General features: G+C 42.0%; 1 protein-coding gene across 5 annotated transcripts in view; it reads right to left on the bottom strand.

Moving 5' to 3' along the window:
• The window catches only part of golga2 (golgin A2), a 79,182-nt gene extending 58,656 nt beyond the window's left edge, over positions 1–20,526 (bottom strand). For 2 of the 5 annotated variants that reach the window (XM_048558952.2, XM_048558954.2), the window contains exons 1-7: positions 20,412–20,526; positions 16,966–17,088; positions 12,953–13,039; positions 6,361–6,519; positions 5,680–5,720; positions 4,955–5,018; positions 2,808–2,864 (exon numbers count right to left, since the gene is read on the bottom strand). In XM_048558952.2, the coding sequence (XP_048414909.2) occupies positions 2,808–2,864; positions 4,955–5,018; positions 5,680–5,720; positions 6,361–6,519; positions 12,953–13,039; positions 16,966–17,088; positions 20,412–20,459 (579 nt within the window). In that variant the 5' untranslated portion in view covers positions 20,460–20,526. The remainder of the gene's footprint in view (positions 1–2,807; positions 2,865–4,954; positions 5,019–5,679; positions 5,721–6,360; positions 6,520–12,952; positions 13,040–16,965; positions 17,089–20,411) is intronic. The other 3 variants (XM_048558953.2, XM_048558955.2, XM_048558956.2) reach the window with 3 other exon arrangements.
• Between the last annotated feature and the right edge of the window lie 3,920 nt (positions 20,527–24,446).

Genomic DNA, 24,446 nt, shown 5'->3' with positions numbered 1-24,446 from the left:
CAATTCAGAACATATTTTATGGGTGGACACAACTATTTATCTTCTGGAGGCAATGTATAATACACCTGGACAGATCTGTGGGGATGGTATTAATCAACCAGTAAAGATATTCCAGTAATTCATCACCGGGGCAGCGTTTGACTTTCATTCAATTTTAAAAGATTTCACAACAACAGAACATTTCCTTTCAATCTTAACAGAAGAGGGCAACAAAAAAAAATTTCCACATTTCTGGCTTAATCCTGAACCAACACACAACACAGCTGAGGCCTGCATGTGCTGCATTTGTGAAGACAGGTGTAGAGGCCACAAATAACCAAGCATTTGGTTCTGAGATTTCAGTGCTCCCAACAAATATTCACTTTTGACATTCCTGATGTAGGAAGACGGCTAATGGTGAACATTACCACCACTGTTTGGCATCCAATGGTATCCTAAAACACAAAATAAATGCCTTATCCAAGGTTTTAAAAGACGAATATTAAAAATAAAATTTTGTCTGAATGGTTTGTCTGAACATCCAGTAGGTTTGTCTAGTTCGTACAAGTTTTGCCAGGATTGTATAGCAAAGCTGTAAAAATTGTGCATTGCCTTTTAAAATAGCAAATCAAAACTCAAATTAAATCTTTATTCCAGTCTACACGAAATTCTTTGAACTCAAAACTCACCCATTGAAATTTCTTAAATCTCTGGCGATGTGCAACAGGTCGAACCAAAATTTAAACAGGACTGCTTACAAATAGTGAAAGTATTTAAAAGCTTGTGCAAGATACAAATTATCAAATACCACCATTTTTGAATAGAGGTAATAGGTATTAGGATCTAGTTAATAGGACATTATCCCCATTGAAGCACAAATAGGGATACAGGACTTCTCCATTTCACTTGGTGTGGGAGGAAATTTTAGAGCAGGGTTGGGAGGGGAAGGGGATGAGCAGAGCTAAAGTTCTGAACTGCTGTAGAAATTTATAGCTTTTAACTTAGAATATAAATTAGGATTAGAACTTAGAGTACATTGCACATGAAGTAATTAACTTAATAACAACCTTTTACATCTTAGATATAGCCAAAGATATTTGTGAATGACCAATATGTTTAGCAACGCATGAGGTTATCCCATAAGAACATACATGAAAGCACAGGCATCTAAGCAATGTCAATGGTGGCAGAAGCCAGGATTGCACGCTAAAATTTCAACACAAGATACAATTTCATTTACTTTTTATTTAGTCACAAGTCACACTCATACATAGGCCACATTAGTCATGTATAATCACAACTAAAAGAAATTTATATAACTGATGCAGAGATGCTATAAAGTTAGAATTCATTTCTCTCCCCAGCAAATATGACCAATTAGCATTGCAGCAACCTCAAGAACAAAAACAAAAATAACTTGAATGCTGCAGTTCAAGCCCAGAGAAATATTTTAACATCAGCACCTGATCTCATTTCCAACAGCTCACATGCTGGCTGAAATCAACTGGAAAAAAATGTCCATGTCTATGTGCTCAATCATCAAGCAACTGTCACAAACTGATAATGAAAGCAGAATACTGCAGAGCTGTTAATCCGAAATAAAAACAAAGTGCTGAAGAAACTCAGCAGGTGTGCCAGCATGTGGAGAGAGAAATGGGCTTACTGTTGAGTCTGACAGGAGTCTTCTTCTGAATGGAAGTTAGTAAAGGATTCAGCAGAGGAGGAGTTATACTGGACTCAAAACGTTAACACTGTTCGTCTCTCCACAATGTTGCCAGGTCCGCTGGGTTTCTCCAACACTTCTCGGTTTTATAATATCTCAGATTGACTCCCTGATAAATGGAGCTGTACAAACTTAGGTTCTTGAGTTAGAGATGGTAGGAACTGCAGATGCTGGAGAATCTGAAATAACAAGGTATGGAGCTGGATGAACACGGCAGGCCAAACAGGAAAGGAGCAGGAAGGCTCACGTTTCGGGCCTAGACCCTTCCACGGGCCCCTCTCTTGGGGTGAACCTATTCCAGGGTGCCCTGTCCTTCACAAAGAAAAGAGAACTCTCCCTGGGGCTCCCGCGGCTTGTCTAGGCCCGAAATGTCAGCCTTCCTGCTCCTCTGACACTGCTTGGCTGTGTTCATCCAGCTGTACGCCTTGTTATCTTAGATCCTTGAGTTCACATTTTTTGGGTTCAAACTCAGTTGGTTGAGGTGGTTGTTTGAAGGGGATAAGTAGCAGCTTCCCTGCCACCATTACCCAACTCTTGTGGGTGCCATACACTGAGGCCTGTCAAAACAAAGACTCACCAATAATGGGGGCAAACAGAACACCAGCTAGGAAATGTCAGGCTTCAGGAACAGCAGCAAAAAAATTATGCCAAGGTGGAGAAGCAGGATAAGAAAAACAAAACAAAAAACAGACCAGCAGAATACACAAAATTTGTCAGGACCAAAGCAATTTATACACATTGATGAGGCCACATTAACGCAAGTCTACTCATGTCAAGACCCCTCTATGCATTAAGATTGGTACAGCTGATGAAAGCAAATTTGTAAAACTGATCATCAGTTTTACAACTGTCCACCCTGTAGGAAAACTAAACCATTTTAAATCTCAATAGTCACATTGTACACATGACCAGAGTGTTAAAAATGTATTTAGATCGAGAGAAGCCCTACAAACATACAAAGCTGTGAGAAAACACAGCCATGTTAAAAGTGCCACTCCATACAAGTAAAATGCAACAAGTGATATATTTAAAATGAACCGTACATTAACATTTATTTCCTACAGTAAAGTCATACTCTTGGCACATTCTTCACTTATCACCTTACCTCTAGTTCACTTGGACTGATGGTACAGGCTGCACTTTCACCATTCATAAAAGTGGTCTAAGTGAGGAAATTAGAAACAAAATTTAACAAGTTAGTTGATGTTTACAGCAATCTCCATTAATATAGCAAAATATCTCAAGGTGACAGCCGTGATATGGAGGTGCCGATGTTGGACAGGAGTGGACACATGACACATGGTTATAGTCCAAAAGGCTGCTCCTTCGTCAGGTGACAACCTACTACTGTGGGACTTCTGGCGACCTCAAAGTGATTCGCAGTTTCATGGAACAAAATTTGACAGAGGCAAGTGCTCAAAATCTTGACCAAAGAGGTAAACTCTAAGGAACATCTTAAAAAGGGGGAAAGAGGGGTCGAGGGAGAGAACTTAGATGATCAGAGTATAATTTAAATTCCTGAAATTCAGTGAAACTTTTTTGGTTAGACAGTACCCTCAGATGATTGCATAGTCTTTGGGTAATTTATCTATAACTGGAACACAAACCAACAATCATGGAGAGGAAACAGTGGATTGCAATGTGAAAATCTAATTTAGAAGTTCAAAGTGCAGGTCGAGTAGTCACTCACTCAAAACCCACAGCTAGATTACTGTCTAAGATAATAAAATGTGAGGCTGGATGAACACAGCAGGCCAAGCAGCATCTCAGGAGCACAAAAGCTGACGTTTCGGGCCTAGACCCTTCATCAGAGAGGGGGATGGGGGGAGGGAACTGGAATAAATAGGGAGAGAGGGGGAGGCGGACCGAAGATGGAGAGTAAAGAAGATAGGTGGAGAGGGTGTAGGTGGGGAGGTAGGGAGGGGATAGGTCAGTCCAGGGAAGACGGACAGGTCAAGGAGGTGGGATGAGGTTAGTAGGTAGCTGGGGGTGCGGCTTGGGGTGGGAGGAAGGGATGGGTGAGAGGAAGAACCGGTTAGGGAGGCAGAGACAGGTTGGACTGGTTTTGGGATGCAGTGGGTAGAGGGGAAGAGCTGGGCTGGTTGTGTGGTGCAGTGGGGGGAGGGGATGAACTGGGCTGGTTGAGGGATGCAGTGGGGGAAGGGGAGATTTTGAAACTGGTGAAGTCCACATTGATACCATATGGCTGCAGGGTTCCCAGGCGGAATTCTATTTTGTTTTCCATGCTAGCCTGAACTCTGAGCTTTCTTTCAAATGTAAATTGATAAAATTCTGCAGGTCCAATATTTTCTGTTATATGTCACATGGACAGAAGCTTGGATTTTTTTTAGAAAACAGACACGATTTACATTGTCAGGATGTATAGGTTATTGCATCAGTCAATACAAGACTTCCACAATGTATAAATACCCACAGAACGGGCGGGTTTAACTGACTGCTGAGGTTACGTAAATGGTGTTTCTCTGCAGCATGGTATTTTCATCGGTTCACAGGCCTGGGAAAAATAATAACAAAACATAGCCATATGTCCGAATTGCAAAACAGTGAGGCTAAGACAGAGACGTGGTTAGTAAGAAGGACAGTGAGAAGAAGCCTACAAGCAAATTCACAGACCCAATGGTAGTTTAGGTGGAAGTGGGACATGGGTACAGAGAGGTAGAGCGTTAGCATCAAAATCTTGAAAATATTGGAGGGGAAGATTAAAACAGAAAGGGGCAATGCATGAGGAAATCCTTCTGCACTTTTGCGGTGAAGTCATTTTTGACAGTTGGCTGGACAGCTGGTTTGTGATGCAGAATGATCCAACAGCACGGGTTCAATTCCCACACTTGCTCAGGTTTACCACAAAAGGCTTTCTTTCTTAACCTTTCCCCTGAGGCACAGTGACCCTCAGGTTCAACCACTACCAGCCGTCTAATAAGATGGCAGCCCTATGACCCCTGCAGGGACTATGGTGACTTTACCTGGCCTTCTACTTGATCCAGGAATCCAAACAAAAATGAAGCTGGAGATCTGATCAATTTCATTCTGCCATTATTTTGAGTCCAGCCCAACCACTTGGGCAAAGGGATCAAAGATCACACCAACTGAATGGAGAGCAGTTTATTCTGAAGGACCCCCTGCATACTTACCGTGGCGCATACAGTGCTCAACACATTTGCAACGGTTAATGAAAAGAAACGAAGCCTGTTTTCACATTTTAGACATGCAATCTTTAGCAAACAGCCTTACCTGAGTCACCAGGCCATTTAACTGAGTGGACAACTGTCGAAGACTCTCTGTGGAGGAGACGCCTCTGCAGAGGAAAACAAAAATAAAATCATTTTCAATGGTTTAGCAATCTTTTTTCCAAATAATGAACTATAGTGGTCCCAGGGTTAAGGTCTGTTAGCTGGTCAAAAATGATCATTACCTCCTTAGACACAGAGGCTAGGACAAGTTAAATCAGCTGGAATTCTTAATCCCAAAAGAAAACTTACATGTGAAGAGAACAGGAGTAGACTTGAATGGATTGACTCTTGCTGACAAAGAGCAAGCCTAGGTACAACATTCCCCTAAACAGTAGTAAGCAATGAGCCAAAAGGTAGACAAGAAGGTTTCTTCTGAACTACTTTCATAATCAAGGTCAATTTTAAAATCTTCAAAACAGCCAGTGAAACTAACTAGCAAATCAGTTCTGATCATGCATGATGTACAGGCCACTCTGCTTTAATATTATTCATGTGTCACACCCCATTAATCATAAATTGTCCCCTAACCTCCTTCCATTTTCAAATCCACTCAGCAGTCAATACAAAATTTGAAAAAACCAAAAAATCCCCACTGCTGAGACCATTACACTTCACTGAAAAACTAGTGAAAAGAACACTGCCATTGTACAGTTGAGTACAACTGGATTGCATTGCCCAGTAACAGACGTGAGAGCGCGCGAGCGGAGTCTCCAGGTGTTCACATACCGGGTTTCTTCAGGTTGATTTTCTTCTCCAGCCAGGGTTATCTGGTGAGGCAAACAGTTTTAAAAATTTAGGTGGCACAAAAGAAAGTTCTCCCTCACCAGTAGTTTACTTGAAATAATTTTGCCAATAGATAATCTTTCCATATGTACTGCTAGATCAGGGTAGAGGGTATCAGTTAACAGGCCAAGAGAAAAAGGAAAGCAGTAGAGAATATTAGGTCACTCGGAATTACCCAAAGCTACAGTGAATGCATTAAGCACTACCAAGGTTTCACTTGTCTTCTGCACTCCCAAACTAAATCTCATTTTGGAGTTAACTATAACAAAAAAATGACGTAAATAGCATTCAGCTCTGTACCATCTCTGAAGCAACAAGCAATCTGCCCAGACACGACATGATGGCATTTGAAATGACATCATATCTATATAGAGGATAGGATCAAAACATTAATGTTTCTATTATAAAAGCAGGTTGCTCAAAGGTTAGCCATTAGTAAACACTTATAAATGCAGATCGACTTTGAATTCTTAACAAAAATGCATGTATGTTAACAGAGTGATGGGCTAAGAAGTGAAATCACCAAATGTCAAGTGGAATGGTTTAAAAAAATGATTTGGAAAACACAAAAGCAACAAGCAAAGTGGGCATGTTGATATGTTCGCAAATACTTAAAGCAGAGACCTGGGAGGAAGCTTCATTCTGTACTGTCAGATCAACGTGCTGCTTTACAGTCATAGTATTTGGCAAGTTGCTGTTGGAGATGTTGACACGAGCAGGCGTGGCACCATCAACCCTCCGTCCTCTACCAAGATTGTCAAGATCATTTTCCAGAGAAGCCTGCTAGAAAACATATTGGAAGTAGTAATTTGCTGGACTGGAAACAGCAGGAAGACCAACCTCTTACTACACCCACCAAAAAGTTATTTTACATTTCAATACAAATGAATATTGTAACCCGGTTTATCAGTTTCCTCTACAATGACTAAAGCTACCTTAATACAGGCACTGCTGCAAATAACTGGGTGAACATAAGGATTTTCATTTTAACTGTGCCCCGTTTGGCCCCTTTCAGGTTGCGCAAAGGGAAAGGAAAACAACATTCCGGTAGTACTTAACAAAAGGGAAGGCATCCATTATGCCACATTATACAAAGTACAGCATATGAATGCAAATTTAAATGCAAGTCAAGCAGAATGATTGGGGATCTTGTGCTTTTATAAAGAATTCAGGTCAGTTTTCATACTGAGCTAGCAATGGGATGTTACAAATCAAAGATTGTATTAATTAATTAAAGAACAGCAACTGAATGCTTCGTAAGTGGAAAAGTAGATCAGTACTGACTCCGAAGACATCACGAGACCACGCAGCAATACCTCTGAAGTCTTCCTCCTAATATTCTTTAAAAGTTACTCTTCCCTAACAGCCCTTGAAACCACACATCATCTTGATAAGTTGTAGATCAGCATCCAGCTAACAGAACATTTCTAGACTAACAAAAAGATTCACATCGACATGGTTGCAAGGTATTTCAGTGAGACATGAACTTAGGTATTTTCTCGTCATTCGCAGAATGACTAGAAAAATCACCGGTTATCGCTGACCGGACCAGCATTTATTACCTATCCCTAGCTACCATTGACAAGGTAAAAACCAAAAGGACTGCAGATGCTGTAAATCAGGAATAAAAACAAACTTGCTGGAAAAGCTCAGCACGCCCGTCAGCATCTTTGAAGGAAAAAAACAGAGTTAACATTTTGGGTCTGGTGACCCTTCCTCAGAACTGGTGGTGGCTGGGAAAACATTAGTTTATATGCAGAAAAAAGGTGGGGAGAAGTGGGGTGGGGTAGGGAGTAAACAATAGGACTGACCCTAAAGAAGGAAGAGCAGCTGGACCGACAAAGGAGTTGCTAATGATCAAATTGGGAGGGTGAATAGTTGTAAACGGGGACTATTTGTGACTAACATCAGGTTGTGTGTTTGGCAGGCTATATGGTAACAAGGCCCGGTTTGTGGGGTAGGGGACTGGGACCAAGGAGAGTTTAGGCACTAAATGTTATTGAACTCGATACTGAATCGGGAGGGCAGCAGGGTCCCCAAGTGGAAAATGAGGTGCTGCTCTTCCAGTTGTGTTGAGCTTCACTGGAACACTGCCAGAGAACAGGGTGGTGTGTTAAAGTGGCAGGCAACATGTATTTCAGGGTCTGTTTTGCGAGCAGAACGCAGATGTTCTGCAAAGTGGACACCAGTCTGTGCTTCGTTTCCCCAGTGTAAGACCACATTATGCGCAATGAATGCAGTAGACTAGATTCTAGAAAGTAGAGGTGAAGCATTACTTCACCTAGAAGGTAAGTTTGGCCCCTTGGATAATGGGGAGGGAGGAGGTAAATAGGCAGGTGTTCCACCTTCACCAATTACAGGGGAAGGTGTTGAGGGTGAAGGAAGTGTGGACCAGGGTGTCCCGGAGGGAGTGGTCCCTTCAGAAGGCAGATAAAGGAAGGGGAGGGGAACGTGCGTCTGATGGCGGCATCTTGCTGCAGGTGATGGAAATGGCATCTGTTGACCTCAACACACATCCCCACTGCCCGACGGCACCTTCCCCTGCACGTAGCCTGCCATTACACACCATGTTAGTCACAAATGGTCCCCATTAACAGCTATTCACTCTCCCAGCCGGATCGCTAGCAACTCTGTCTGTTCAACTGCTCTTCTCTCTTTAGGATCTAACTTATTGTTTACTTCCTACCTCATCCCCTCCTTATTTCCTGCATATAAACCTGATGATTTCCCAGTCACCAGTTCGGAGGAAGTGTCACTGGACCCGAAATATTAACTCTGATCTGCTCTTGTAGCCACTGTATTTATAGCAGTGCGCCCAGTTGAGTGTCTGCTCAATGGTCACCGCAAGGATGTTGCTAGTGGGGAATTCAGGGACGGTAACACCATTCAATGCCATGGGCAGCGGTTAGATTATCTTTTACTGGTGACGGTCATTGCCTAGCACGTGTGGCACAAATGCTACTTGCTACTGCTTGGATTTTGTCTCGATCTTGTATTTGAAGCTGGACTGCGACAGTATGAGGATTTGCAAATGTGAACACTGTACAATTATTCCACTTCTGACCTTATGATGGAGGGAAGGTCATTGACAAAGCACATGAAGATGGTCGGGCACAGGACAATATCCCAAGGAACTTCTGCAGAGATGTCCTGGAGCAGAGATGACTGACCTCCAACAACCACGACCGTCTTCCAATATGCCAAGTAGGATTCAACTACGGGAGAGTTTGTCCCCCATTCCAGTTTTGCGAGGGCTCTTTGATACTGTACTCAGTCCAACGTGGCCTCAATGTTAACGACTGTCACTCTCATCTCACCTCTGGAATTCCATTCTTTTCTTCATGTTTGAACCAAGACGGTCACAAGGTCAGGAGCTGAGGGGCCTGGCAGTACCCAAACAGGGCATCAGGAAGCATGTAATTATCAACCTGGTGCTGCTTTAATGGTACTATTGACAACAGCTGCCATCACTTTACTGATAATTGAGGGTAGACTGGCGTGGTGGGAATTGGCTGGGTTAGATTCATCCTGCTGCGAGGAAAGGACACATACCTGGGCAATTTTCCACACTGTAGGGGTAGATGCCAGTGTTGTAACTGCATTGGAAGAACTTGGCTAATTCTGGAGCCAGAGTATTATCAGGACCCACAACCCTTGCACTATCCAATGCCTCCAACTGTTTCTTGATATCATTTTTGGGAGTGAACCAAATTGTCTGATGACTGCTTTCTGTAATACTCGGGTCCACTGGAGGAGGCAGAGATGCATCATCCACTTTGCGCTGCCAGTTGAAAACTGCTGTGAAAACTTCAGCCTTATATTTTGCATTGATGTGTTGGGTTCTTCCACCAGAGGATGCGGATATTTCTAAGCCTCCTTCTCCAGGAGAGTTGTGCAAGTAGTGCACGAGTAAACAACTGGATGTGGCAGGTCTGCAGAGCTTAGACCCAAGTGTTCTTCCGCCCCACCCCCCTCAACCTTTGTGGGATCGCTCGGCTCTATGGTCTGCTGCTTATGCTATTTAGCACACATGTAGTCCTGTTTGGTTGCTTCACTACGTTAACATCTCATTTTTAGATAAACCTGGTTCTGCTCCTGGCATGTTCTCTTTGTTCTCATAAAAGGACTGATCCCCTGACTCGACGGCAATGGTTGAGCGGGGCATATGTCGGTTCATGAGGTTGCAGATTGTGGAGTACAATTCTGCTGCTGTTAATAACCAACGGCACAGCATGGAAGCCCAGTCCTGAATGGCTCAATCTGTTCGAAGTTGGTCCCATTTAATACAGCATCCTAGGTACGGCTGCAGGATTTTTCTCCATCACTATTGATTGCTAAGAATAAACAGCGCTGTTGGTAACATGCTTAGGAGTCATCACGTATTAGCTTTACGCCCACACAAATATTATAGATGCCAACATTCCAAATATTACACAACATTCAGTTTGTTTGGTGTCATTTATGTTTTTTTTCTAACCATGTGCATAAGAAAACAATTCTTCATGGCAGTCAGCACCAGGATCGATCCAAACAGTTTACGAATCAAGTAAAGTAATGGAGCTGGTTGGGTTAAGAATTGTTAGGAGACAGAAGAGTGATGGAAGCAAAGTTTAAAAAAAAACAACTTGCAAAAATATGCAGGGCAATGGGGTAAGACGGGCAAACAAGAAAATTGGATTTTATTTCCCCTCCCTCAAAAAAATAACCAACAGGAAGCAGTAAAATGAATGAATGACACCCTTTTACATTAAATTGCAGGCATGTACATAATAGCTTTTCTGGCCCAATCACACTATGCCAGTTTATCCTCTGCTCTCAGCCTGCATGATGGACGTGAACCTAAATCACAATGCAGGATCAAAGGATCAGTGGTGGGCAATTTGCAGCATGTTTCAGTACCATTCACACCATCGCACCAATCACTGCCACCTCAAGAACAGTTCAAATTATCTCAATATACAATAGCTAGGTTGTGAAATTCAGACAGGAATTACCAAGATAGTGACTAAACAAGAGTATGCCCTTAAATGAAAGAACAAGGGACTGGGAACGTGGTATTTAAAGCGACAGCTATTTTTATATCCTGAACTGAACAGGTTTCTCTTGCGAAATGATTTTGAGGCATTAATGCTGTTGCACTGTTAAGTTTAGAACCTCTGGTGGCTGCACCGGGCACGAAATCAATTACAAACTCATTTTCAACATTTCCCTGTCCTATACCACACCCCCCCCCCCAGATGCACACGCACCTCCCCCACCCCGGGCTATACTGATGTCCCTAACATGCAGGTAAGCAACAAAACAATCCTCTACGTTCTTTCTCCCTCCCCCTCACAATGTACACAATTCTAGAACAACTCGAGCAAGTTCCACTTTATCCTTAGAAAGAACAATGCACTTTTCCCTTGGCCCTAGCATGATTTTCTATTCCAAATATTTATTCGCCTCTTTCAAAAGTACAGATTCAGATTCCAATGCTGCTAGTAAGTAGTCCATAACTCAACAACCCTATACATGGAAAGAGATATTTTGTAATGTCAATTGATTCTCTTGCTGGCCTCAAACTTGGGCTTTCTAATTAAGAACAGCAAAAATCTAACATTTCATCAGCTGAAGTAATTTTTACATTTATTTAACAGATCCACTCAATGGTTGAGATGTTACTATCAGATCTCCTTTTCCATTAATGCAGAAAATATTAAATGTAGTCTTTTATTCTCTAAACTTTCTTCAAAGCTTATAGTTTAGTAATTCAGTATCATCCTTGAGATTCGGTGTCACTGGTGTTTGGTTATGTTTCTCTATTAAAGTTGGAATTTATTTTTCTACAAAATAAGTCTGCTGTATATTATTAAAATTACATGGGCATCACTGCAGTGCCAGCCTGTGCTCTCCATTTCTAATGCCCTCAAATGCAATGGTTTGCCTGGCGATTTCACAGGGCAGTTAAGAATCAATTATTCTGCTGTGGATCTGGAATCACACATAAGCTAAACCAGGTAACGGCAGCTGATTTCCTTTCCTAAAAAAAGGACTATAGTGAACCAAACAGATTTTTACAACAGTCGATAACAGCTCCCTCACTGCTCTGGAGACTAATTTTCAATTTTTAAATTTTTAAAAAATTTTTCCAGATCTAATCATTGCATTTAAAAATTTCCACTAGATGGTGTGGTGGGATTTAAACCTTTATTGCCAGAGGACTAGCATGGGCTTTGGATTACCAAACTAGTGAGATGACCACTAGGCCACCATCTCTCCCATTTTGTTCTAATGTTTTTGGAACTGTTAAACTCAATGATTACAATTAAATTTGCAAACATTTCAGATACAGTTAAACAGACAAGGTTACAAGCATAGGAAAATTATTTAAGTGCAGTTAACATTCGATAATATCAAACTAGGTTCAATTATTCCAAAAAGGAGGCAGATGCGCCAAGCATTCAAACTATCTGGAGACAAAAGGACCAAATTCCTCAAACTGTGACATCTCCTCTCATTGCATTTTCAGTTCATTTGAATTGCAGAAACCTACAAGCACATTAACGCTGACACTAAAATGGTTAGTTTTTTTTTAAAATAACTTTTTTAAAAAAGAACAACCCACTTCCCAAACTGATAACTATTGCTAACAGAACAGAACTTCTGCATCTTCTAATCAGGAAAACCGATGAAAAGGAATAGAAGGAATAGTCACATTGGACAGTGCACATTACAAGAACCAGGAAGAATCCAATCTACTATGCCTCAGTCTCCAAGTGACAGGTGATGCAGAGATAGTAAAGGGGCTGGAATGTACAAAGAAAGAGGAAATTCCCAACATATGCATGCAGTTGCTTTTCTCAAGGAGCCAGCACAACACGATGGGCTAAGTGGTCTTTTTCTGTACTGAAATTCAATGATTCATCAGTACCACTACCTTGCCTAACCTTACAATGACAAGCATCTACAGAAACTTTGAACAAATGCCAGTCAAATAAAATAGATGGATCGCAGACAGAGTAACACCAGCTCCTGAGCAAAGTTACACAGTCACAACAACAGCACGTAAAGCCTCGCTTAAAAGTATGAACAAAAGCAAGCAGGTGGAAGCAATAGCAAAACTTGCAAGATAAGCAGACCGTTCCCATCTCCCAATTCTCCACTCTAATAAAACCAATACATGCAATGGTGGTTAGCCAGCCAAACAAATAGGTTATATCCATAGCTACCTCACCTTCAGCCTGTCCAATGAAGGCAGTTTTACCCCATTGGATTTACTGCGGTCTGCCACCAACACCTTCAGAATGTTCTGCAGAGGCATCTGAACAGTAGCAAAGAGACAGTGATAACTCAGAGAAAGAGGATGAAATTGTAGTGTCCAGCAAACATACCCAAACCAAGATTAAACAGAAAAAGCATACTCTACGATCTTACTTTCGTCCAAGGGGAGGAACCATCAGTTTTTAACTGTATTAAAAGATATTAGAAGGCATTTATTTCGTTTTTGTAAATCAGATTTTATAAAAAGACAAGAATGAGTTGAGGGCACTTAACTCCACATTTGCCAGTGAAACATAGAAGTATTAGAACACAGAATCCTCCAAACTTTCAGTCCAAATTTGCTAAACGTGCATAGATTAAAACCCAAAGAGGACTCCACTCCTTCAAATTTAAGAATTTCAACTGTCCACAATAATCATAAGTGGCATAGGCATACTGTACAGTTTTAAATACATTGAGGCACCTTTGTTCAAAATTTTAAAAAAGTTCTGCCTTTTCCTTCCACAGTGGATAAACATTTGACAATCTGAATACATTTTCAATTTTGATGGCCTCATGAACTAGGACAGTTTTGTTGGGTCTCATATCAAAACCACTTTAAAACAATCCAATTCAACTCCCAAACTCTTTATGGTTGCAATGTTTTACTTGGACAAACATAAGCAAGAGAAAAACCATTCTGAAAAAGTGAGAACCACTCATGTTCGGTAAATAGTACTGACAGCAATTATAATTTAGAGGGCAGAGCTTCTGGCAGTTTTCTAGCAAAAACAAGCTCTCATCTGGGGACAGAGTCAAATTCTTCAGCTCCTCCAATTTAGACTTTAAAACTTTCAATTATCTGAACAAAAACCAATTACATATTCCTTACAAGTTTTAAGCCACTGTATCTGCTTCAGTGCTTGGCCTCACTCTACACAGAGCAAGAATCCTCAAAATTTATTTATTGCCTATGTAAATTGAAAATATTTGCAAATAAGCCTGAGAGTTAAATATCATTAACACTTCAGACAAAATACAAATAACTAATTATATTTATAAAAATAAACACTCCCACAATAACTTCTAACATTTCCGCATTGCTATTCCGTCCAACTGCATTCACTGAACAGAAGATCGCGTCTCTTTTCAAATGGATCTCAAAATCTAACTGGGGTAAGATCTTTGTTTCAGTCAACTGAATGTAACTAACATTTAAGGCAGAATTGTAATCAAAGATGCCTGCAACAGAGAGAGAGATCTAAACAATGTATCACAATTCTGGATGATGATCCTAAAGACATTAATCACTCCTTCACCTGCACAACATACAGTAAAAAACAGTAATCAGCTTGGCTGTACAGATTTCACTGCAATTACTTTTGAAGTCTGAGCCAATTATTTTAGATTTCTGAAAAATTAGTTGCAGCTGGAGCTTCAAGAGACCTCCATGCACTTATTTATAGGATTTCTCTCAAACTCTGGAAGTTAAAACTTAAGAGACCAGAATTCAAGAACGCTACAGATAAATACCCAGAGATGTTTCTTTCTCTACTTAGCATCAAGAGTTCAGAGTTTGAGCAAAGTAACTAAGCTTGCAGCACTTTACACTTTCACTCAGTAATCTTGCTTGGCCAGATGCCAACTATAGGGTGGTGGTCAGGGTTTGTCTAGGAGGGAAGAAAAGTTAGCCAAGCCTCCTGCAATAAAACACCAAAATGGAGAAACACAGCAGGTCTGGCAGCATCTGTGGAGAGAAACAGAGTTAACATTCCAAGTCCAATCGGATCAGTCATCTTCCAAAAGGATTCCTTTCAGGTCTCCTGCACCCACAGTATTTTGTTTCTGTTTTAGCTAGACCTCCTCTGCCTTCAGGTTATCCAGTTGTAAACAGGTGAGGACAGAATCACGTTTGGCAACAATCCATTCTTCACATCCCCCTCCCACAGTCAGATGAGATGCCATGTATGACCATCAAAGTTTGTAAATTGAAATGGAAAAATTCTTTAAACAAAACAACAGAGGCTGAATTGCACTTCAGCAAAATAAGACTAAGATGTAGGAGCACAAACAGGCTATTCAGCCCATGGAGTCTGCTCTGCTATTCAATGAGATAGTGTTTGATCTGATATTCTTCAACTCCAATAGTGTAGGTTAGATGGGCTACAGATTGGTTTCATAGGTCAGCGCAATATTGAGGGCCGAAGGGCCTGTACTGCACTGTAATGTTCTATATTCTATGTTCCAATTTCCTGCCTTTTTTGCAACAAACTTTGACTCCCTTACAGATTAAAGGTGTTTTCGTCTTTAGTATACTTAAATGATCCAACCTCAACAGCCTTCTGCTGTTGAAAGTATCAACACATTCAGGCTGGTGGGTAAGAAATGTGGCATAAGAAGTTAGTAACATGTGAAAAGAGAGTGCCTCAGACCCTTAGATCTCAAATTTCTATACAAACAGTGATTTTATTTTAAGCACATGACTTAACTATATCCAGAATCAATGCTAATCAAGAAGGGTTTCACAACTTTAACACAGGCACAAACGCAAGAGAAACAACACACACTTCCACTACAAGAGTTCTGACTTCTCAACAAGGGTCCAGACCCAAAACGTCAGCTTTCCTGCTCAGCCTGCTGTGTTCATCCAGCTCTATGCCTTGTTATCTCACTTCCACTACAATCTACTTGTAAACACTCCTATATTACTGAATAGTTCTTGAAGACAAGACAGCGATGTACATATTCAATACTGGAAAATCTCATTCCATAACCAGATCTGCTTGGGCATTAAGCAGGTCAGATACCAGCCTGGTATTGCAGTTTCTACAAATTCCTGCTCATAACCTTCAAGAAATTCAGCATTTTACAATGTCACTGGAAAGAGAGATGAAACTTAGACCATCTATTTTCTCATTTAAATCAACAGTATTGCCATCCTCAAAATTGGGACAGCATTTAGTTTTTCAATGAACGCACAGCAAACTCCAAAGTACCCCAGTGTTTTGAGTTGAACTCAAGTGAGTTAAAAAATTCAACCTATTTGGATTCGATAAGCGGAAATATGCTAAAGATAGTTGATTTACACAACAATAAATCAAACAGCACCATCAACATGACTCATTAGAACAGGTTACAGGTAGCCAATACATAAGTGATTCATTTTACAAACAAGAAACATTTTCCTAATGCATGCTTAATCATTCATGAACTGGTCCCACAGTTGATTCTACTTGTCAAAGACAACTGATTCACACAGGGAAGTGGTTCTAGACTCAAACACCATTCTGCACTGCATCAACCAGTCCAAACTGACTTGTGATACTGTCCCCTACCATTGCTCTGCAAATTGGCTGTGGGTACATTAAACCTTACACGTCAATTCTGAAATCCCATAGCCACCATTCCCCCTCCCAACCCCAACACAAAATGTCGAGGTTTATTAGAAGAACATACTTGAACAAAGGCAGGTCTGGCGCTTTTCAAAAGTAAAGTGGAAAAACGCAGGTGTGCAAGAAAAAAGATCTTTTTTGATTTTTAAAGAGGTTACGCAGCATTTTCAGAAATTTACCTTGTTTACCAAGGAAGATTTGTGCTGAACAACAGGCAGGCCAAAATTCCATGAAGACAAACAACAATTTATGAAAACAAACCACATGCTCCAAACTTGTACCAAGTAACTAAACCATACTAATGAAAAATGTTACACCACAGAACACATGCCACCTCTACAAGAAATTGTAGAAAGCTTTTTTAGAAACAGAAACTGCTTCACAAAAAAGGAACTCAAAACAGATTTTCCAAATAATTTATATTTCATCAACTGCGATGTTTTAAGTAATGTGAAAACTAGTAAAAGATTGAGATTTGCATTTTGTGTAATTAATTTGGGCTAAAACATGGAATTTCAAGTCTGTACAGCTGGAAACATTGAATAAATGCTGTATAAGTAAAACTCCATGATATTATAAATCCATAGAAACTTACCTCACAAATTTCATCATTATTCGCTGTTAGAGTCGTTGCTGTTTCAGATCTGTCATCTGTTATCTTCTTTTTGATTCCTGAAGAGGCAGGTGGAGCCACCTTCTTCTGCTGGTATTCCTTCAACTTTTGAAAGGAGAAACATCATAAGCATCATGAAATTTTCAACAGGTCAATTCTAAATAGCATACATGTAAAATGTTCTAAACTCAAATATTAAGTTTTCACTTAGATTGGAAAAACTAAAATTTTGAAGGCCATCATTCCACCACAAGCTGTTTCAAGAAGGTATTCATTATGAGCAAAAGACTTAAATCTGGGTAGAACGAATATATCAATTTTTAAAGTATCATTCAAAAAGTAGTTTGAATACATGAGCGATTCTGATATTTGTAATAGCTGTCATGTCAGGATGACAAATCACTTGCAATAGCACTTTCGCATTGCAAAATGTAACCAGCTGCTGGTAATCTTATTTGCAGATCACTTCACCCTCGAGAACAGCAGGCCACAATATCCCTCAAAAGGATACAGTCAAAAGTTGTATTGAATAATTACAATTGAGAATTTCAATTCCAGGGCATTTGATACAAAGTACCAAGACTTTACCACCTTGATACTCACTTCCACACTACTTCTGGCAAGCTGATAACTTTTGATAAATTGAACTTCTGAATCGTAAAAGGAGGGAGCAGCACTTTGACCAATTATGTGATTAACTGACAAATCCAAAACATGACCAACTTCCAAAATAACCCATTAAGATCTGCAACACGGAAAGAAATAAGTGTCCTGACATGTCTGCGCCAGCTATCATGAAAACAGATTATTTCAATATCATTTTTGTCATCCAATCCATCAAGAGTTCATAACGTTCCAGTCAATACAGCTACTATTGTAGTGACCTGATTTAAAGCCAGAAGATAAAAGAAATGAATTAAAGAACAGATGTGCCAGAAGTTCAAGGAATCAGAGAATTTTTTGGCAAAAGTTGCTGAATTTCCTATTAGCAACTTAAATAGATACCAAAAGTACTGTTCCGATCACACGTACAAAAGCAAGAGGGAACCAGCCCTAACTGAGATACTCCTGCTGACAAAAATGCAGTAGCTCACAGAAAAAAACCCTTTCAATATGAAATCAACACTTGCACAGCACCCATCATATCCTCAAAGCCTTCAATCAACAGATAATGAGACGTCAGTCATCATCATATCTCCATTTGTGGGAGCTTGCTGTATGTAAAACTGCGTGCCATATTTCAAAAATGTTTCAGCGGCTGTAAAGCCATTTGGGGCACTGAGATAATGAAATATGCTATACAAATGCAAACCTTAGGGAATCTGAAGGTGGTTTTCCTTATTATTATTTTATACGCGAAATTTACAGCCAACAATCTGACACAATAAAGAAGATAAGAAGCAATGCATTTCCTTTTAGAGAACGTCAGTTGTTTATTTAATATTGCATACAACTAATCCATACCTCGGTCGGTTGCACATGCCAGATGTGCAAACAACTCATGCAATGTCCAAAATCAATCCATGTAGTTAACTGTTTGTGTTGTATGAAATATACGTGACCATGTAATGTTGGCATAGATTGGTAACAGCTAGTTAAGAACACAGTTACTCCTTGGCTTTAATTAAAACCAACAGCTTATTTGTCAAGAGCATTAGGAATATTCCCACTACCTGTCTGCATAGCAGGACTAACTTGAATGGTTATACAGTTAAAACAGGGAGGACACCTCCATCAAGAGAGCTGGACGAGTCAGTCAATTTAATCATCAACAGCAGCCAGAAAGTAAGGCACATTTGCTGGCTGAGAGTTAATGCCAAAGAAAATGAACTTCAAAGATTCCCCTTATCATGGGGGGTAATCTTTGAGCCAATTTGATCCACAGAGGCCTACTCCTCCCAGGAGGACAATCACTGGGATATCTGTAAACAATTGAGCAGAGGTTTTTCATCAAGTTTGGAGCATCATTCTTGCATCTGTACTAAAAGTGGTGACTTATGCAAAAGGAAATTTGGGGAAGTGTATGGAGTGGTCAGGAGAGTGGGGCATATGATAGACTCCGCTCAGACAGACATTACACACATATTAGGGTTAAGCAAGTAGGATTTCTCCCCAACCAGTCTGGCATAGTACCTTGGGGTGATAAGGCAGGCTGGGATGTCAGTCAGGCTAGCAGTGTGCAGGAAAGAGAGTTGGTAACGGGCTACAATTCCACCTCTCTTTACCCCTTTCACACGCAGACTTGTACCTTGTGGGCCTGACGGTGCAAGGATAGGGTAGGGATCATCCCCAGTAGCTGACATTGTGTCCAGGGTGGGGGACAGGGTAGAGATTATCTCCGACAGGTTAGGATTGTGCCCAGGGTCAAAGACAGAATAGAGATCACCCTCACAGACTGACACTGTGGTCAGAGCAGGATTCTTTCTCGACTCCCTACCACAAAACCTCCCAGGCGGGCACTGCACGCTAGGGTGGAGGTAGGTTAAGGGGGGGGGGGGGGGGGGGGGAGGGAAGGAGAGAAGAGAGGAGAAGTAGAATTCTCCCACATCCCTGTGCTGATGCCAAGCCCCAGAGGCATGGGAACAAGGTAGTGGTGGACACAGTAGGATTCTTTATTCTCGTCCACCTTTAACACTGTGCCTAGAGAATTTGGGAGAGGGTGGTGGTGGAGAACAAGTTAAGCCACAGCGAGTAAATTCTCCCCCCAAACTGGCACTGCAGCTCAGGGATGGGTGGACAGAGTACTAGGAGAAGGGAGAAGAACAGGGTATGTGGGAGAGGGATGGGGGTGAGCCAGGGCTAGGAATAGTAGGGGTGCGAGAAGGGGGAAATAAGAGAAGTGGCGAGCCGGAGGGTGGTGGGGGGGGGGGGGTGGGGGAGAGAAAGAATAGGAGAAGTGGCGAGCCGGGGGGGGGGGGGGAAGGGGGGAAGAATAGGAGAAGTGTGGAGCCGGAGGGGGGGAATAAATAGGAGAAGTGGGGAGCCGGACGGGGGGGGGGGGGGGGGTGCGAGAAGGATGTGGATGGGGAGCCGGAGGGGAGAAGGATGTGGATGGGGAGCCGGAGGGGAGAAGGATGTGGAGCGAACCGGGAGTGCAGGGTTGCGGTGGGAGAAGGGGTCGCGGGGAACGGGGTTGTTCTCCCCGCCCCACCCCACCCCCGCCTGACACCGCGATACCACCTCCCGGGGGGACCGGAGAAAGCGGCGGCCGCAGCCCCTGGCCCCAGAGTCACTTGCTAACCCTCCCTTCGGGGCGCATAGGCCGTGGGGGCCCCGAACTCGCACCGAACCGTCTCCCCCAGCGGACAGGCGGTAGATCAGCCGGTCACCCCGAGAGGGGAAAAGGAAAACAGTTCCGACAGTCGATCACGGAGCTTTGGCTTCTTCCCCCTTAGCCTCCGCAGTCTGCCGCTCACCCTGTCCCTCACCTTCTTCTTGGCAGACGCCAGCTTAGCCCGTCTGCTCCCGTCGGCCATGGTATCCGGGCCCGCACACGTCACCAAGCAGCTAGCGGACTCCTCCAGTATCCCGGCCTGCACCAGGCCCCGACAGCCGAGGGGCGGGGCTTCGGCGACACGTACCGACGATCTTTGTGACGCGACAACGCAACGAGTGGGCTGGTTTTGTGACATCATCGCAACGGCGACAAAGTGCCATGGCAACCTAGAAACAATGTCGAGCTCTGTGTCATCAATCACACTCAAATAAACAAACTCGGGGGCATCAATCAATCAGTCAGTAATAAAGTAATTAATAAACTCCGGGGATCAATTGCAGTCAGTAATAAAGTAATTAACAAACTCCGGGGATCAATTGCAGTCAGTAATAAAGTAATTAACAAACTAAGACTCTGGGGCATCCATCTCATTTACTAATAAACTCATGACTCAAGTAGAATTGCTGGAGAAACTCAGCAGGTCTGGCAGTATCTGTGGAGAGAGAGCAGAATGAATGTTTCCAGTCCAGTGACAAGCAGAGTTTCTCCAGTCATTTCTGTTTTTCTTTCTGATTTCCAGCAACCGATGTAGCCAAATGGTCACTCGACCTGAAATGTTCATTCTGCTCTCTCTCCACAGATGCTGCTTGAGCTGCTGAGCTTTCCCAGCAATTTCTGTTTTTGTCTCTGATTTACAACATCTGAAGTTCCTTAGGTTTTTATTCTGAAGAAGGGTCACTAGACCCGAAATGTTAATTCAATGTTATCTCCACAGAAGCTGCCAGACCTGCTGAGTTTCTCCAGCATTTCTACTTCTATGATGTGTTTACTGGTAAATGAGATGGATGCGCCAGAGTCTGAGTTTATTACTGACTGCAATTGATCCCCGGAGTATATTAATTACTTTATTACTGACAGATTGATTGATGCAAACGAGTTTGTTTATTTCTGAGTGTGATTGATGACACATAGCTCGACATTGTTTGCAGGTAGCCATGGCGCTTTGTCGCAGTTGTGAATCTTCTGATGTTTCACATTTTTAATCAAAATTGCCAGTTTACCAGCTCCAGCCACCTCTTCTTCAACATGGCCTGGTAATCCTTTACACATTTCTGAAAAAGGGTCAAAAATAGAAATTGCTGGGAAAGCTCAGCCAATCAGGCAGCATTGTGGAGAAAGATCAGAATGAACATTTCAGGTCAAGTGATCGTTTGGCTTTGTTGGTTGCTGGAAATCAGAAAGAAAAACAGAAAAAAAACTGGAGAAACTCTGCCTGTCACTGGAGAAGGGTCACTGGACCTGAAACATTAATTCTGCTCTCTCTCCACAAATGCTGCCAGAGCTGCTGAGCTTTCCCAGCAATTTCTATTTTTGACCCTTTTTCAGAAATGTGTAAAGGATTACTAGGCCATGTTGAAGAGGAGGTGGCTGGAGCTGGTAATCTGGAAATTCTGATTAAAAATGTAAAACATCAGAAGATTCACAGGTATAAATAAGAAGGGAGTTGACAAGGGGAGGAAAAAAAATTGTTTTCAGACAGGAAGAAATGAGTCCCATGGAACTGGAGCAGGCAAAAATAATGTGTTTGCCTGTGCAGTCTTGTGTGTGAATTTTGGGATGGAGGTAGAAGTAGGCTGTGTGAAGTTGGAGATTAATGAGTTTGGAGGCAGTGGAATGGAATTGTCGGATCAAATTAGAATAGTCATAGAGATATACCACACGGAAACAGACCCTTCAGTCCAAAGCGCCCATGCTGACCAGATATACTAAATTAATCTCGTCCCATTTGCCAACATTTGTCCCAGGCCGCTCAAAACCCTTCTTATTCCTATACCCATCCGGATGTCTTTTAAATGTTGTTATTGTATGAGTATACACCACTTCCTCTGGCAGCTCATCCCACACACACACACCACTCTCTATGTGGAAAAGTTGGCCTTTCGTCCCTTTCAAATCTTTTCACTCTCAGCTTAAACCTACGCCCCTGTAGTTTTGGACTCCCCCATTCTGGGGAAAAGACCTTAGCTATTCACCCTATCCATGCCCCTTGTGATTTTATAAACCTCTATAAGGTCACCCCTCAGCCTCCGACCCTCCAGGGAAAATAGCTCCAGCCTATTCAGCCTCTCCCTACAGCTCAAACTCTCCCACCCTGGCAACATCCTCGTCAATGTTTACTGAACCCTTTCCAGTTTCACAACACCCTTGCTGTAGGAGGGAGACCAGAATTGCAGGCAATATTCCAGAAGTGGCTGAATCAATGTCCTGTACAGCCACAACACGACCTCCCAACTCCTATACTCAATGCATGGGCCAAAATAGGCAAGCATACCAAATGCCTTCTTCACTATCTTGTCTATCTGCCACTCTGTTTTCAAGGAACTACGAACCTGCACTCCAAGGTCTCTTTGTTCAGCAGCACTCCCCAGGATATTACCATTCAGTGTATAAGTCCAGCCCTGATTTGCTTTTCCAAAATACAACACCTCACATTGATCTAAATTGAACTTCATCTACCACTCTTTGACCCATTGGCCCATCAGGTCAAGATCCTTCTGTACTCAATGATAACCTTCTTGATGATGGTGGACATAACGGCCTGATGTTCCACGGTAGGGTCATGGTCCAGGGGAGACAGGACGAGATGTTTGAGAGCTGGCACTCAACCTCTGCAATGTAGAGATCAGTATGCCAGTCAACAGAAACATCCGCCTTGTCAGCAGGCTTGATTCCCAAGTCAGGTTTGGATCTGGGAACACAGCGTATGGTCAGTTTAGAGGGTATCACATTGATAGTTCTTGAGAAACAGGTCAAGTTCCGGTAAAAGGACAGAGGGGTGGGAAAAGTTCTGAAGAAGGGTCACTGGACCTGATACATTAACTCTGCTTTCTCTCTACAGATGCTGCCATGTTGAGTTTCTCCAGCAACATCTGTTTTTCTTTCTGACTTCCAGCATCCAACAAAATCAAAGACCACTCCGACCCTGGTTATGCTCTCTTCTACCCTCTTCTATCAGGCAAAAGATATATACATTTGGATATACATATGAACAGATTGAAGAACAGCTTCTTCCCCACTGGTTTTAGACATTTGGTAGATCTCTAATGTTAATGTTGATTTCTCTCTGCATTTCTCAGCTACAGTAACTCCATTTACCTGCCTTGGTCTGTCCCGTAATACCCCTTCGAACAAAAACCCTTTACTCCTGGTTCAAATGTATTATTTGGGCTACTTGGTACAAACTGTTATTGTCAGAGTGTGTTCTACACACGTACAACCCTTTGCATGAAGGCCTGTTTTCAAACTTCACTCCTGAATGGCCTGGCTCTGACCTTCACATTCTGTCCCTCTATCCTGGACCTGTTATTTTCTCTACCACCCTATCCCAAATTATCGAGCTCAAACGGAAACAGCTTCATGGTAAGACCAGTGTAAGGATAGAATGAGGATAACTCGTAAATTCATAAACTCATAAATGTTCACGTTTCCATGAATAATTTCAAACTAACAAAATTCTAGATTTGATGTAATGGTTAAAGGCATAGGATTGCTCCCAACTAATTCAAAACCCATTGCATCACTGAGCAGCAAGATTCATAAGGATGTGTTTACCTGTAGGTCTGGCAATGTCAAGGTAACATTACAAAGCCTAAATGATTTAATCACAAGCGTAGGTCACTAGTACCTCAAACTTTCATATCACTCTTATTTTTAGCTGAGATATCAATTAAGTAATATTAGCAAACTAGAGGTCTACAGCACAGAAAAAGGCCCTTTAGCCCATCAAGTCTGTGCCAGTCAAAAACAACCTCCTAACTATTCGAGAGATAGTAAGAACTGTTGATGCTGGAGTCAGAGATAACACGGTGTGGAGCTGCGTGAATACAGCAGGCCGGGCAGCATCGGAGGAACAGGAAAGTTGACATTTTGGGTCAGGACCTTAACTATTCTAATCCCATTTTCAAACATTTTTCCCATAGTTTTGCAAGCCTTGGCATCGCAGATGCACATGTAAATATTTCCTCAG

Source organism: Stegostoma tigrinum, chromosome 29, assembly GCF_030684315.1.
Source record: "Stegostoma tigrinum isolate sSteTig4 chromosome 29, sSteTig4.hap1, whole genome shotgun sequence".
NCBI lineage: Eukaryota > Metazoa > Chordata > Chondrichthyes > Orectolobiformes > Stegostomatidae > Stegostoma > Stegostoma tigrinum.
The sequence above is the reverse complement of the archived record's forward strand: the minus strand, read 5'-3'. Positions and strand labels throughout refer to the sequence as shown.